Source organism: Phoenix dactylifera, chromosome 12 (genome assembly GCF_051530095.1).
Source record: "Phoenix dactylifera cultivar Ajwa chromosome 12, Ajwa_hap1_PhDact_Kaust_v1.1, whole genome shotgun sequence".
Taxonomy (NCBI): domain Eukaryota; kingdom Viridiplantae; phylum Streptophyta; class Magnoliopsida; order Arecales; family Arecaceae; genus Phoenix; species Phoenix dactylifera.
Window position 1 is genome coordinate 17,693,323 of NC_143201.1, and position 16,216 is coordinate 17,709,538.

Genomic DNA, 16,216 nt, shown 5'->3' on the forward strand with positions numbered 1-16,216 from the left:
TAATGTTACATAAAATTCATGATGCATATTAGGCATACTACATTATGGACCGGCAATCTAAAACTTTAAACAATTAGGTCGAGGATCATCATAAATTTTATTTATCCGATACGGAACTTTTCGGATGGCTTTGGAAGTATTGCATTATTGAAACAACCAATCTCTTTACCTTCATCCTAATCTTATTTTTATTTATTAAAGTCTGCGATTGCTGAGTTGAGACATAAAGGGATTAGCTGGGTGGGTATGATCTAGGAAAAGACACAATAACTGGGTTGGATATGAATTTACTCTTCTAAATTCTATTGTGAGGATTTTTTTGACCCAATGTTAATTTGACCTAACTCAAACCTAACCTATTGCCACTAGTAGCATGTTATTGATTCGCTAACAAGAACTTGTGGTGGGTCATCATTGTGGGTGAAGGAGTGGTCTAGGCATGAGCCAGGGAAGGGCCCTGACCAGGGTAACCACTTGGTGACAGATGAATAATCTATTATTCTTGCCTAGGGTAATATTATTGAATTAAAATGCACTGCTCTGCTTGAGAACTGGTGTAAGTATTGCAAGTCTACCTAGGTGTGTATCTAGCCAAGCTAGACCAACCTAGAGCTAGAGTTGGATCAAGCTTGATTTGAAATCAATTATAGGCCTAAAATTTGGGACCAAGCTTATCTTTTTCTTCTTTTTTTTTATCAAGCCTAATTTTAAGCAAACCTAATTTGAGCACTTCTTTTTGGAATAGAAACTCGAACCTATATTAAATGGATTGATAGCACTTAACTAGTTAAAATAAATTCAAACTTTTGTTAAGCTTGCTTCGAGCTTGATTCATGCTCATTTCAAGTTTGATTCAAGCTTGCTTGAGGCTTCAAATTTTAATCAAGCTTGACTCATGCTCAACTTATCAAAGTCACTGAAGCAAGATGTACAAATGTAAAATAAGCTATAATACTACTTAGTTGATGTACATATTAAGCTTCTAGATATATACCTATGCAAACTTATAGCATGCTCAACTTATCAAAGTCACCGAAGCAAGATGTACAAATGTAAAATAAGCTATAATACTACTTAGTTGATGTATATATTAAGCTTCTAAATATATACCTATGCAAACTTATGGGACTTCTTAGTCTACTCATCTAGTCCCTTGAGGCCACAGATGAGTTGGATTAGCAAAATGGACCCCTTTTTTTTATTTTTTATTTAGTAGCTCACGTCAATCTAGCATGAGTACAACCAACAGAAATAAACCCTGCGCGAGCCCAAAATAGTGCTTTTAATGGCTTCAATTTCTTAATGTGGAAAGGCCCACGATGAAATAAGCTTGCAGGGTTGGGCTCCAAATGTCAGGTGGTATAGGAGTTTTTAAGGGATGCAGACTGGACAAATCTGAGCTAGTGATTTCCCCAATCCTAACATCAGGTTTAATTTCCAATAATTACAGATCCCATATGTATCTTATTACTTGTATATCTTTATGAGATATTTAAACCATGCTAAACTTCTTGACCTGAGATCTCTACAATTATATGCATTATAAAATTTCCATACCAAAATCTAAATTCATAATGATGCATTAATTATAGCAAAACTTCTCTAGGTAAAAAAATGTAACACATTAAATAAATTTTGAATAACTTCATGAGAAAGATGTATTAGCTTCTAATACGTGTTAATCCTTACGTGCAAGTTGGTTTATATGCATTGTAACCAGTTTCCAATAAGATTTACTTGATAATCTAGTCTAAATAATACAAAATCTAACTGAAGGTGGCCCATAAATATTTCTATAGTTAGTCGAATGATGTAAATTTTTTTAAATCAAACACTAAGCCATGTGGAATTGATTGCATTATTAAATGCATGAACCAAAGGTAATTCGGACAATTGGAGTTGCATCATCAACTATTTTTCTTTAAATTGAGAAACAAAAAAAAGTTAAAGATTAAAAATGTTAGTAATCATTATTTTTTTAGGATTTCACTTTTGGCCCCTTAGATTTTTTTTTTAAGCAACATGGCACTCTACCTTCGGTGAACTTTGCGAGCGGTTTTTTATTGGGGAGAAAGGGAAAGAGGTCGGATCCCCTTCTTTCCTCCATTTCCCATCGCGTCTCTCCTCCTCCTCCTTTGCTTCTTCTCCGAAGAGATGGCCGCCAACTTCTGGACGTCGTCCCACCAGTAAGACCTCTTTCCCACTGGTAATCCTTTCCACGATTCTTTGCTCCCGTTTCCCCCGTTCTGATGTCCCGTGTCTCCATGAATTCGTTCGCAGCAAGCAGCTCCTCGATCCCGATGGTGTCGACGTCGTTCATCCCCTTGACAAAGAGAAGGGTCTCACCCAAGAGGAATTCAGGCTCATCAAGATCCACATGACCTTCTGTAAGTTGAAACATGTGGCGCACCAATTTTCCTGATCTCAATTTCTAGGGCTTTTGTTAGTTTTTTTGATTCGATGGGATGCTTCAAGAATCCAACTTTGGTGTCGTTGCCGATTTATGAACTATATGATGGTGATGGATGCGATCATCTTCCTAGCAAACTCTATTGATTTCCAGGGTTTTGATTAACGGGATGTTTAAAGATTCTAGCTTTGGTGTAATTACTGATTCATGAACAATATGATGGTGGATGGGTTTCATCTTTCTTGCAAAGTCGATTAATTTTATGGGTTTCTTCAAATTTGTTATACTTGGTTTAGTTTTTTTTATTCAATTAGGATATCTTGGCTGTATCAACAGTTTATCATGACTTGTGAATTTGGATGGTTTCTGGAGGTTATGGGTTTAGGGAATTACCTGTTTTTGGATTTCGGAGAACTGTGGTAAAAAAGAGAGATTAGAGTGCGCAATAAACAATGAATTCTTTTTGAGGATTATTTTGTATGTACCGACAAATTGCAATCATCTGTAAAAATAGATAGATGTAACTGATCATCAATTCATGAATAGCCAAATCACAAAATTTTTTAGTTCTCATGATTTTCTCAATTATTTGCTTTAATATATGCAACCAAACTACCCTTCACAAAATTTTGTAGTTCTCATGATTTTCTCAATTATTTGCTTTTATATATGCAACCAAACTATCCTTCCCAAGGATTTACAATTTTTAAATACCATATACTCCTAATCAAAGAAAAATGATGAGTAAATAAATGATTTTGAAGATAATTTCTAACATAAATTTATCTTCTTCACATTACCCATCTTGAGTTTTTAGACCCTCCTCATTACCCGATATTTTAGATTGGATGATGTTCTTGGCCTGTCTGAGAAAGAAAACTTTTAGGGTCCAATAACATGACACCCTGAAGAGTACCATCCCATGCCATTGTGGCCAGTCTTATTCTATTATATGTGCTTGAGTAGTTTTTTGAATTCTTTTACAGGTTCAAGATAGGATAGGTGTCACTCTTGCTGTCACTCTTGTTATGAGACTTATTTTTACACTCCACTTGAGCCTTGCTTTTCTAAGAATTCATTCCTTCTGACCTCTTTGGGTCTGGTAAGTTCTTTTCCTTTAAAGAAAAAACCTTTCTTTATTCTATGAATATATTAATGGGCCATATTTTTTCTCATCAAATTATACTATGCTATTCACTTTTCTCATGTGCCTTGTCCTGCACATCAAGTATTAGGTAGTCCATGACAAGTCTAAAGAGTTCGACTTTAAGGCCAATTCTCGTTTTATTCCTTTGCAAGTGAAAAGCTAAAACTACAACAAGCATTTTTGTCTTTCTTCTTTATACACTTCCCCTTTTGAGATAAGGGAAGGGAGACCCTGCTGCCCTACAATTATCCAAGTTCAGATTTCTAGGGATGCACCACCTATGAATGGAAGCCAGAACCTCTAGTTGACAAGCAGTGGGGTGTGAACACTGAGGCAAGCCCCAGTTCGCTTATATGATTCCTTTTTAATCTCAATATACTCCTTGGAACATGATCCTTCAGTGCTGTTTAAGAATATTGCATCTAACAGCTTTATAGTATGCTTTCTCTAAACAAGGAAAATAGTTTTTTGTGTTCCCTCGCATTCTTTCAAATTTCTACATCAATTTTTGAAGTGATGACATATCCTTGATGTTGACCATCCTAGTTAAAGATAAATTGCTTCTCGAATATTGATGTCCTACAGAGGGAGTCACAGATAGCTGGACCAATAAAAAGGAAATTTGAAAAATAAAGAGCAATCATGGTTTGGCTATAATATGCCATTTAATATGCACCGGAAATCCCCTATCATCCATTTACTTAGTATATGTATCTAGTGTGGTCAAAGCCATACCTTTCATTTTAGGGATCAGGGCCATGAAACGCTAACAAAGTCTTGATGCAGAATGAATTTGTTGAATCTATAATTCTCTTTTTCAACCAGCTAATTGTAATTTCTTTATAAAATAATTCTAAAACTGCATTAAGAGCTAAGCCACTTTCATCCTAATCAATTTCTTTCAGTCTCTCCTCTTAAAGTAAATAGTTCTACCATTCTTTACAGATGAGTTTTTCTGACTCTGAATATCTCAGATATTAGAGTTTAGAAAGATGCAGAGACCATTTAGGGTGTATCTAAAAGAGTAAGATTCATTTGATTGGAGCAAGGACTAATCTGATCTTCAACTTATATGTGAGGATAATATGAAAGTGATTTCTCATAATGTTAAAGAGAGGTAGGATGTTTACTTTGTGCATTATGTACATGTTGCAGCAGCTACATGCTTAGCCTGTTATAATTACATGCACTGTTTCATTCTTTATGTGGTCTCAGGTTCTCTACATAGATTATGTATATCGGATATGTAAATACATGCACCTTTTGTGTGGTGTCCTATGCATTGGATACCAGTTCATGGAATCATTTATATTTGTTTGTAAGTTGACTAATAGATAGTGCATCATATACGCTTGCTTGCTTCTTGAGTTCATTTAAGATTTTAACAAGATCATCCCTGCCCTCTGAATTGGACCTCTCTTACTTGAATGGTTCTGCCAAAATGAATTATCGGTGTCATACACTTAGTATGCTTTTGTAGGTAAGAATAGTTGTTGGATTATTCTGAATATAGAGTTAACAGTTATAGTTCCTGGAATATTGCATGCCAAGTCCAAGAATTTCAGGCCTCCTAAAAGTCTTCTGCTACCTTTGAGTCACTAGATTACTGGAACATATTTAGAACAACATCCTGTGTTCAAGAGACACTAATAAAACAGTTACTTAATACCGTTGTTAAATGAATCAGGCATGTCTATGTAACATGTCCGTTTTGTGTTAACTATAGTGTTTTGTTTTTGCAGTAATAGTTTTTTTTGTAAGATTTATATGCGTGCGATCAAATCATCATTGTTTGGTGAAGCATATGGACATGATTTTCTTTGGTTATTAATTTAAGATCAAATGCTAGTGCATGTTAAAACCTTGTCTTTTTCTTTCGTCACCTGGACCCTTTAGATTGCTCTCTTTTTGCATAGGCTTGAACTGAGTAGGTAGGAAGGTAAGTTTTTCTACTCATCAAATAGTTCACTAGGTTGGGAGTTGGCCTCTATTTGGACAGTAAAAATTAGGTACGTAATCATTTTTAAATATCTTCAATGATGGATTATACCATGTTCCTTGTGGTCAACCCTGTATAGATTAAATCAGCCTTCTTGTTTAAGATTAAGGTTATAATAGCTATGGAGGAAGGTGCGATAAACATGATGCAACTTGCAAATGTAAGGACTAAGGAAGCTGAAACCATAAGAATTTGTGCACTTCACTGCAGGGACAGCTCTTGGGGGGAGGCTCCGCCAGCGCTGGACAGAATCCCTAACAGTGTAATCTGCTCCGGATACCATGGTTGCCTCCTCTTGCAATCCTGTCACTAAGATAGCTTTTGAAACTAGGCACTCCTGTGAATTCAGTGATCTTGCTGGACTCCTTTCCTTCAGCAACATTTTGCATCTTCCTCTTTAAACTATCATTTAACCATGTTCAACTAATTTTTCTCATCCTATATCAGATCAGATAGAAGATAACAATGTGGTTAGAATCTGAATTGCATTGCAGTCTCTCATGTTCTTCTCAGCTGTCAACATAGAACAATCCACAACGCCAACCCCACCTTCTCTCTAACTTCCCTTCTAAGAACCATTCTCTACGACAGTCCTAATCCTGGATTATGGATAGCGTCAGCTGCTTGTAACTTGTCATGCTTTCAGCATATTACCACCCCTCGAATTTCTTCTCTTACTATTTCATTGGCCTTGTCATAAAAGGTTATTACTTCTCTCTTGGGCAGTTACTATTTATTTCCGAAAAATAATACATGGCACATTATATTATGGCGTCTAGGGGACTATTTCTTGGCTTATTAAACAATTAGGTTGCTTGGAATGCTTCAAGTATGTCATGACACAAAACGTAGATTTGGAGCACATACCAGCAAAAACTGTTTACTGTTGATACGATTTCAAAGAAGGATAATGAACCCTCTACAAATTTGTATCTTAAAGTACTTGGAGAATTTATGATCACTGTCATAACGGGTGCAACTTCTCCAGGGAAGTTTAAAGTTATGATCTGTGAAGCTGAGTTGTTGATACCCAGTTTAATTTTAAGGATGGTTGAGGGATGCAGAGAGATTGTAAGAATGATAACCTGAGTCAGATATCACCCCCATATGTGAAAAGATGGGAGTCATGAAACAGAAAAACAGTTAAAAATTAAAACATATAAAAAGGAATATTAGGGCACTAACAAATGATAACCCACCTTATTCTTTAATGGGTCAAATAGGTTACACCTATGATTTGCCTGCAAAGAGTGATACGAATATGTTTCTCAAAATTAATGAGTTTTGAGTTCATTTTCTAGGCTTTTCTTGTGTTGTGGGTTCCATTGTATCTTTTAGCTGTATTCTCAATATGCGGCACTTGTTTGTCTGTTTCCTTTGCTCTTTAGGCATATCTTAATATGCTATAAATTGGGTTTTCAGATGGTAGGTAAAGTATCAGTTCTATCAGTCTACTATCTTTTATTTTCTTTTTATTTTGTGTCTGTGAAATTATCTACCATTTTTCTCATGGGAGAAGGGGTTTGTATTGATTTAGATGAGTTGGCTGTACTTGGCAGGAGACAAGTGGAAGCATAGGATCTAGATGGAAATCTGAGGGCACACCTGAAGATTACTACTTGGTTTTATGTAGGTTAGATAATACAAGAAGATTCATCTAGGAGTCCAAAGTGATAGTGTGGGGCCTATTGGTTGTGCCCCAGTCAGGTCTAAAGTTGTTTCTACAATTTCTTCTATGACTTATCCCCATGTCAAGTTTTTCTTTTTCCTGTTCGTAAATGCACCATAATACTTAATTACAAAGCTACATGATTTGTTGGTTATTTGAGATGAACACTTATGTAAGGATCGATTCCATTGAAAGTTGATGATCTATTCTTCGCAAAAGGCAAAAAGTTTGTGATCATATATAATATAGTTCATATTGTTGTTTCTTCATAAGTTGCTTCTCTTTTGTTCCTACTGATTGTGATCATAACCATTATTTCAGATATTCTGAAGTTGGCTCAGCAAGTTAAAGTGAGGCAAAGGTTAGATCTTGTATTGCTGTTATATCTTATAAAATATAGACAGTTAAACAAGAATTCTGTTCTATAATGCTCAAATTGTTGATTGATTTTTGATCCTTGCACAGTCATCTTCAATGCATTGGTTTTGCTCTCTCAGTAGTAATTTCAGAACAATGCATGGCATGTGCATGGTACAATTCAAATCAGTTAGTAAGTTCAGTTATAACAATACTTAAAGGGGCATCACGTTTATTGATGATGTCTGTAGGCCATGAGCATATTCAAAGACTAATGAGTAGAGATGGAAATGGGGACCAATAGCCCACTAACCTGACTTGAACCCTGCCTGGTATATCGGGTTTGGGTCCAAAAAAAAAAGCTAATAACTTGTTTGGGTCAGTTATGTATCCCAACTGTAAATCTGAAATATTATCTGGGCAACTTTGGATTTTGCCCAATCCATATGCAAAATGATGTATATATGTATATCCTTAGCCCAGAAAAACACCAACAAGACTCAATCATCAACTGATAGTTGCTACAAAGTACTTAGTGTATCTTTTTCCTATTCTATGCCTTGTAAAGTGGTTGTTTAGACAACAAATTAAAAGACCAATTAGTTTTTCTATTTTAGCCAAATGTTACCATGCTCTCAAGTTATTGCTTTTTTGATAATGTTAATATTACGTGTACTTAGTGTAGAAATATTTTAGTTGCATCAATTAACCTTGAAAATAATTAAAAAGCACTGTAATGGAAATATTGTTATAAAATTTTTCATGTTTCTCCATATTTTGTTTAGTTTCTTAAACTTACTACTATTTTAATGTATTTATTTATTTTAATTATTTATATCCTGGGTTAGTGGGTTGACCTGCAGTTAAACTGCTGGTCTGTGACCTGGACACCAAAGCCAGTTGGTGTCTAGTCCAGATTTCAAAAATTGGTTCTTCATACTTAGACCCATTTGATGGCATTAACTGTTATATGACCATGTAATTTGTTGCTTCATTTGGATTACTCACCTCATAAATATAAATTATTTTAGCACCTCTTTTTTTTTTTAATGTGTGCTTGTCAACTGTTGCAAATGATTTAGCTTTAGAACAATTTTAATTCATCTATGATTTTTCAGGGTTATGGCTACTGCAGTTACTTATCTTAGACGCGTCTATACTAGGTATGTTGGGATCTCTTGGTAAGGGAGGGGGTTGGTGGGTGCCATTAAATTTATTCTTCAATTAGCTTTATTCATGCAGTATTCTTGTTGGAATTACTTTAATATACGGTTGTATTATGCTACTGAGATTTGGCTGACATACTATTTTTTTCAAGAGTGGAAGGAGCTTGTCTGATATTTTAATGTCGAAACCTCAAATGAAAATTGTTGCATTTTTGTCTAAAAAACTTTAAAAAATGAGGTTTTGTTTTAATATTTATGCTGGTGTACTGCTTCACTCTTTTTCTCTAAATAAAGAAAGGGCAAAGTGACTGCAAGTATTTAATGTCGAAACTCTCATTGACACTTGACAGTGCTTAAAATACAGTACTTGTAATACAACATAGTCACGTAGTGTCTCTTGAGTAGATTGTTCATTACATTATTCTGTTCTCCTTGATGAATTGTTCTTAGAAGTCTTGGTTCTCTAATTGTGGATATTACGACCTAAGCTATGTTTCTTTTGCCACTTTGCCACTAAATGAACATTTTCTTGCATAATGTTTCTGAGCTCTTGTTATGCTCAGTTTTGATGTCTTAGATACCAGTTCCAATTTGTTATTAATACTAAAGGGTAATTATATATTTTGCCACTTTTTTATTTCATCTAATTGTGTCTGCTATACCATGCTTATCTTCTTTTTTCTGGGTTGTTCTCTATATTGTTGCAGTCTCCTTAATGAATTGTTTGTGCTTATAAAGCTTGTTTCTCCAACTCTAGGTCTTACAATTTAGGATATCTTTCTTCATGTTCTTCTCCAATTTACATTTGTCACACAATATTTCCAAGTTATATTTACTAGTAGCATTCTGATTGCAGGAGGAGCATGACAGAATATGATCCACGTTTAGTTGCTCCCACATGCTTGTACCTTGCATCCAAGGCAGAAGAGAGCACAGTGCAGGCTAGACTTCTTGTCTTTTACATTAAAAAAATGTGTAACTACTTATCTTTACTATGCCTATTATTTTTGAGGCTACCATGATCTTTACATGTATTCAGTGGCGGAGCTTTTTTTTTTTTAATTTTGTAGTCATTGGAGGGAGGGGGGCACATGGGAGGCAATTTTCCAAAGTCTTGAAACTGACCGAATCTAAGTTGTTATTTGTGAAGTTTCCTACTTTTTTGGATTGCTTTAAAAGCTTATTTGACAATAATCTACGAGTATGTTTTAAATAGGCAACTTATATAGGTTTAATTTACAGAAATGTGGTTTTTTGAAAATGTCTCAACAAACTTATAGTTGTTAGTTGCAGTATTTATTTGCTATCCACCGTTCTCTTCTCCTAAGTAGACTCATTTAGTAGGTGGACCTTTCTGATCTACAAGCTAAATTCTATTACGATGCTAAGTTGGTATATACAAATTTGTAGGGTATTTCCACTGGATAGATGATTTAGGCGACCAGTTTAGTTCTTTAAAATTTTAACAACCTGATTTGAAAATATATTTGCAAACTATTAGTTATTACCATCATTCCCCTCTCGGAAAATCTTGGTTCCGCCACTGCATGTAATATATATATGCTAGAACCATCATTTGAGTTACACATGACAGGTTCGGATGAAAAGTACCGCTTCGAAATCAAGGACATTCTTGAAATGGAAATGAAGCTTCTAGAAGCCCTTGACTATTATTTAGTTGTTTATCATCCTTATCGGCCACTACTTCAGTAAGTTTTTCTTTTCCCAATCATTATAAGCCGTACTCTTTCCTAAATTGAATTAGTATTATGCGAATTCAAATGTCGTTATCTTTACTTTTGCATGATGCACCTATTCTATATCTGTTAAATCATTTTAAGAATCTTCCTTATGTAGCTTTTGGTATTGAGTATCACATATTATATTCATACCAATGACACTTGGGCCCTGTACAGACTATTGGACAACTATTGTGCAAAGCTTTTGCAAACAATACAACAGAATACCATGGGAAGATATATTTTTTTCTAATCTAGAGACACAATACATCTTATACAGAAAAGAAGAGATGGCACTTCGCATGTTGCCTACTTTGGAGACTATCATCTCAATCATTTTGTTGTACCGGATGAAACTGAAAAGAAGATCTAAAGCTCAAAATGTAAAGAACAAACTAGTCATTAATGAATGACTTAAAGGCTCTAGCACAATAGCTATAAGGGGAGTAAAATGACTGGCAACATCCGAGTGCAATATGATGTATACAACAAAATTTACACATATGGTTTTTTATATTTAATAGTTATAATAGACCTAGGGTCCATTACATGTATGATTCATACTCTTGGTAATGTTAAAATAGCAGAGGTATAAGGTGAGGTGTTTAAACTAAGGCATTATGGACATGTTTTAAAGGTTTAAAAATCTAAGAAAAATAATATGAAAACAAACATGTGGGGTTTGTGATTTGACTTGTTGCAAAAGGATCAGATATTCCACATGTAACATCAGCAGAATTATTGATGGTTAGCATGAGGGGCAATGTGAGGGTAGCCTCAATTAGGCCTCTTTCTGAAAAAAGCTTGGTACTTTCCTGAAAATTCATATATTGCTGGGAGTCAGTTCCACAAATGGTTGGTTAATGAATTAAGTTAGAGGCATAGTTTAATGTCTTGGTCATATTGACAGCTTGGGTTCAACACTGAACAGCAATCAGATAAGTAAAAATCCAAAACAGTCTTGATATGACAGCATTGGCCTAGTTGGAGTTGTGCTTGCATGTGAATGATCAAGACTTAAACCTGATCTCTTTACAACCAGAACTGTCTAATGACAGTGGTCATGAGTGTGAAGATGAGATTTGATATCTCATATTCTTGTTTTTCTCATATAAAAAACTGAAGGAAGTGGAAACTCAAGCATCCCAAGGAACCATGAAATCCTGTGTCCGGTGGTCAAACTTCGCTGCAGATGTCCTAAGATAGCATGGCAATATAACAAGCAATCATGTGTCACTTTAATATCAGCATCAATTGTTGTCTCCTTTACAAGCATGCTATCTGCCACAACTCTTGTAACATCAGTTGAGGACTATGAAGCATAGACATGTGGGATATGGATATGTGGATACAATATGGAATGCTAGAGTATGTGATATGGATACAATATGACAGTGAACATATGTGTATGTAAAAAAAAACATAAAGGACAGTGGTCTCTCAAAACAGCATAGTTCATGTGTTATATGATGCGTTAACTTCCACAAACCCATAATTTAATTGTGATTCAATCCATCAATCTCAATCCATGGTCCAAACTATGGTATGAACATCACAAAATTTCAAAAATTACCATTCATCATTAAAAGGTTGGCATTCATTAAACAAAGAAAGAAAGAAAAAGCTCACTCCCTCATTGTTAAAGGTGTTGGGGAAGTATCTTGAGTGTATCTAGAGCACTTCTCTTAATTTTGAAAAATAGAATACTTAACATAACAAGCCTGTCTGGTTCAACTGAAGTGGAGCACAAGGCTATTAACCTGTGGTCGTAGATCGAGATCCATGGTGGGCATTCTTTTAGAGAGGGTGAGCCTTGGCACAATGGTAGGGTTACTCCATTGTGACCTGGAGGGCACAGGCTCAAAACATAAAAACAGCCTCTTTGCATGCGGGGGTAAGGCTGCATTTAACTGTCTCTAGACTCAGCAATGGCGGGAGGCTGGTGCCCTGAGCTGCCTTTTAGAATACTTAAGTATCAGTCATAAGTGTTGAACAGGTATCAATATCTAGGGCTATCAAAACACATGAGCTATTTGCAAGCTAGCTCTTGTTCAGCTCGACATTCAGCTTGAGCTCGGCTCGCTCATTTGGTGAATGACCTAGCTTGAGCTGGATTTTCGAGCTCCGAATTTAAATCAGCCAAGCTCAAGCTTGGTTTATCTCGCTTGGTTTCAGTTTGGTATAGCTTGATATATTGGAATTATATGTATATAATATTTATTTGACTATTTTAATATTCTCTAATGTTTATTAACAAGCATTCTTAGCGAAGAGCTATGGAGTCTGTCATAGATTTGATTTCAAAGTTAAGATTATTTATAAGTTAAATAACACAGTAGTTGTTACATTGAATCCAATGGCTTAGAGGTTTGAAGGGACTAAGGGCTTATCTGGTTTGTGCACTGACCCTTTAAGGCATAGCCTTTCACATCTATCGGCTTTGAACATTGCTCTCTCTCGTTTCCACATAGCACCCCAAACGCCCTCTCTCGGACACATGCATGAGGGATGACAGTGGCTCTCTTCTTTCTCATTACTTCCATGGGCTTCTCCCATTCAGGGTCATTAATTCTTTGTGAGAGAGCGAGGGAGCAAGAGGGAGAGAGAGGCCATGAATGCGGGAATGGCTTGCTTGGGAGAGAAATAAGGCTGTGAACACTAGGATGGCCTTGGATTTACAACTCCTATCGGTTTAGACATGCCTCTCCTGTACATGCTCTCAGCCCTCTTTGAACTAGGGTTTCTTGTTTTCCTTTATCTTTAACAAGCTTAGCAAGCCAAGACTAGCGCTTTAGAAAGATAGAGATAGAGAGAGAGAGAGAGAGAGAGAGAGAGAGATCAATCTATATTTCTTCCCTTCTATCTCAAACATGTGCCTCTCTCATGTTCGAACTCTCTGTCTTTCCTTATTATATTTTATATTTCACTAATAATTTTTGTGGGCCCATAATCCATGCAAAAGGAGCTTGCTTCAAGTGGTAAAATTAATTGTGTTCCTCTTACATGCATTCCACATTCCAAAGGTTATATATGTATATGTATGTTAAAGCTAGAATGCTTTTAAGAGCATTTAGCCTGGAATACTTCCAAATGAAAATCAATATCAAAATGAAGAATCCACATCATTGATAATAATTTGCATTTTCCAGATTGGCTAGAGTAAAATATGTATTTTTGAGGTTTTTTACCTACAAAACAAATATATGCAGAATGACACAGTATTAACTTGATACTGTGCTTAAATTTATCTAGAAAAATGATAATGATGACTGCTTCCAATCAAGCCCTAATGATGTGTTCAAGGAATGCTGAACCACCTGACACACATCTACCTCTCATGTATCACACCAATCTCGAACTGCCATATATGACTGGTGAACTGATCAGCGAATAGAAAAGTTGTTTTAGCAGCTTTATTCGATTTATAATCTAGAAGCATCCAGATCCACTATATTTGGCCTTAGTATGTTTTAAGATGTCTAGATCAAGATCATCTAACAAAATATGATCTACAATGTGGTTTTGCCTGCTGGCTGTTTTGCTAGTGCTCATTTTGTTCCAACTTCATGCATAGGCAAGGGACACTCAAAATAAATGATATTTGATTTCTACCCAATTTAGATAGTGTAGATCTTGATCAACGATGCGGATTTTTATTCTGGAAGGATCATTGTTGATTTTCATTGGGAAGCATGCAGGATGGGGCCAAAGGCTTCATGCCAACTAAAATAATATTTTTATTCAATGAATATTGATTGAAGAAAATAAGACCCAATTTTCCATTATTATTTATTATTTCTGTTACAACAGTTAATAACAGGCATGAGCCAACATATTTATTCCAAATAAACTGTCTTGAAGTGAAATAAGCAAATAACTGCCCTTATTTCTGTTATAACACAGAGAACAGTTTCAACAGGGGCCTATTCTTAAGGATATTAAAATTATATAAACCTTAATTAGATCTTTAGGTCCTTAATAATTAAAAAATGTAAATTCTATAACATTGTAAAATTTATCCTCCTGAAATGGTGGTGTGAAAAATGGTATTTTTTCTGTGACAAGCATACTTGTACAACTATTCCACTTTAAAAAAAAAATGTGTGGAGACTGACTTAAATTTTTTTTCTTTTATCAGGTTATTGCAGGATGCTGGCATAACAGATTTGACACAAGTTGCTTGGTAAGCATTTAATCTGATTTTGTTTTGAAAGCATTTGATGTAGTTTCTTATACGTCCTGAAGGTTTTCTCTTTGTTTATGGACCTTTTTCCCAGTCTTAATTTGCCAAAGATCTAGCAGAGTAATATTTCATGATAATGGGATTTAGGTGATTCTTTCCTGGCGAGTGTTTCTTTGTACTGCAGTTATATTGTAAGATGGCATAAGAGGGTGACATTAGGTCTGCTTCTTAGTTCAACCTTCATTAAGTTGTTTACTGGCTACTAGGAAAATTGGGCAATAAACCAAAGCAACACTAGTGAAAGAGACACTAGTTGAATATAAGCCTGAACCTACTAAATTCAGGTGTATTGCTCAGATAATAATATGTCCATTTTTGCTAGAAACAAAAGGAAACCCCCCTCTGAAATGTTATCCATCAGAAGAATTTGAAAACTCCATGTCGGGTAAATTTATGGTAATGTCCAACATATTTACTGGGAGTTCCAAGAGCAAATAGGTTTTCGGATTGAAATGAAATTTTGGGCCCCAAGGTATTCTCTAATTATTATTTTACTAGACTGTAGTTAAATTATGTGATCATGCTGTCTAGATGATAAAGGGGAATCAATTCTGTGCTGATAGATGTCCATTACATGCAGGGGCCTTGTAAATGACACCTATAAGATGGATCTTATTCTTATATACCCTCCATATATGATTGCACTGGCCTGCATATACATCGGTAGTGTGCTCAAAGATAAAGAGACAACTGCATGGTTTGAGGAGCTTCGTGTCGACATGAATGCTGTAAGCCTTGCTATCTTAGGACCCTCATCCAAATGCTTGATATTTCCTGTATGAGTCTGGTTACAAGTTGAAACTATTCTACCTACGCGGGGATTTGCAGGTCAAGAACATATCCATGGAAATATTGGACTTCTACGACTACTTCACACTTGCAGGTGGTGAGCATCAGAAAGGTATCCCAGAGGAGAGGATAAATCCAGCTCTGAGCAAGTTGGCCACAAAGGCTTGAACAAGGCCAACATGTTCAATTGACTTAATGCACTTATTAGCTGGATGTTAAAAATTTTGATCCATTGCAATTGGAATTATTCATTCTTCTCAATTGTTGCAGTTAATGGAAATATGTAAGCCTGTTTATTTGAATCCATCGTTGATGATTAATTCTTATTGTAAGAATTTCAGTTTCCTACTTAATGGTTTTTAGAGTATTACAGTTAGTTTCTGAGCTATAACATCACATGTGCATAAGTTTGTATGTTTTTCAAATATAAATGACATGCCTAGATTAGTGTAAGTTGTGTGAGGAAACACTGATGGATGCTGATTTACTCATAATTACCTGATTCACTAGTTCAGGTTTACGTTCATAATTTCCAGTTTTTCTCCTTGCAAGGAATTATTTTTGCTAGGTTTAGGTTGAGCAATCTTATTCTTATTGATTTATATAATTTTATTTTAATATTTGTTTTGGTATTAGGAAAGTATAACATTTTGATTCATTAATGTAAAGACATCTAATAGTGCGAAGCCATCTTACA

General features: G+C 35.3%; 1 protein-coding gene across 5 annotated transcripts; it reads left to right on the forward strand.

The window, feature by feature from the left end:
* The first annotated feature begins 1,949 nt into the window (after positions 1–1,949).
* Positions 1,950–15,895, forward strand: LOC120111879 (cyclin-C1-1-like). Of its 5 annotated transcripts, none has more exons than XM_089926775.1 (10): positions 2,049–2,186; positions 2,281–2,387; positions 7,116–7,189; positions 7,547–7,586; positions 8,701–8,763; positions 9,605–9,723; positions 10,343–10,457; positions 14,626–14,670; positions 15,311–15,458; positions 15,559–15,895. In XM_089926775.1, the coding sequence occupies exons 5-10, from the start codon at positions 8,705–8,707 to the stop codon at positions 15,685–15,687; spliced, it is 615 nt and encodes a 204-aa protein (XP_089782901.1). In that variant the 5' UTR covers positions 2,049–2,186; positions 2,281–2,387; positions 7,116–7,189; positions 7,547–7,586; positions 8,701–8,704; the 3' UTR covers positions 15,688–15,895. The 5 variants fall into 5 exon arrangements, with proteins under 5 accessions (XP_088564834.1, XP_089782900.1, XP_038985892.1 ...); XM_088708709.1 differs by having other exon boundaries at positions 8,701–8,745; XM_089926774.1 differs by lacking the exon at positions 7,116–7,189 and having other exon boundaries at positions 2,026–2,186.
* The last annotated feature ends 321 nt before the right edge of the window (positions 15,896–16,216 follow it).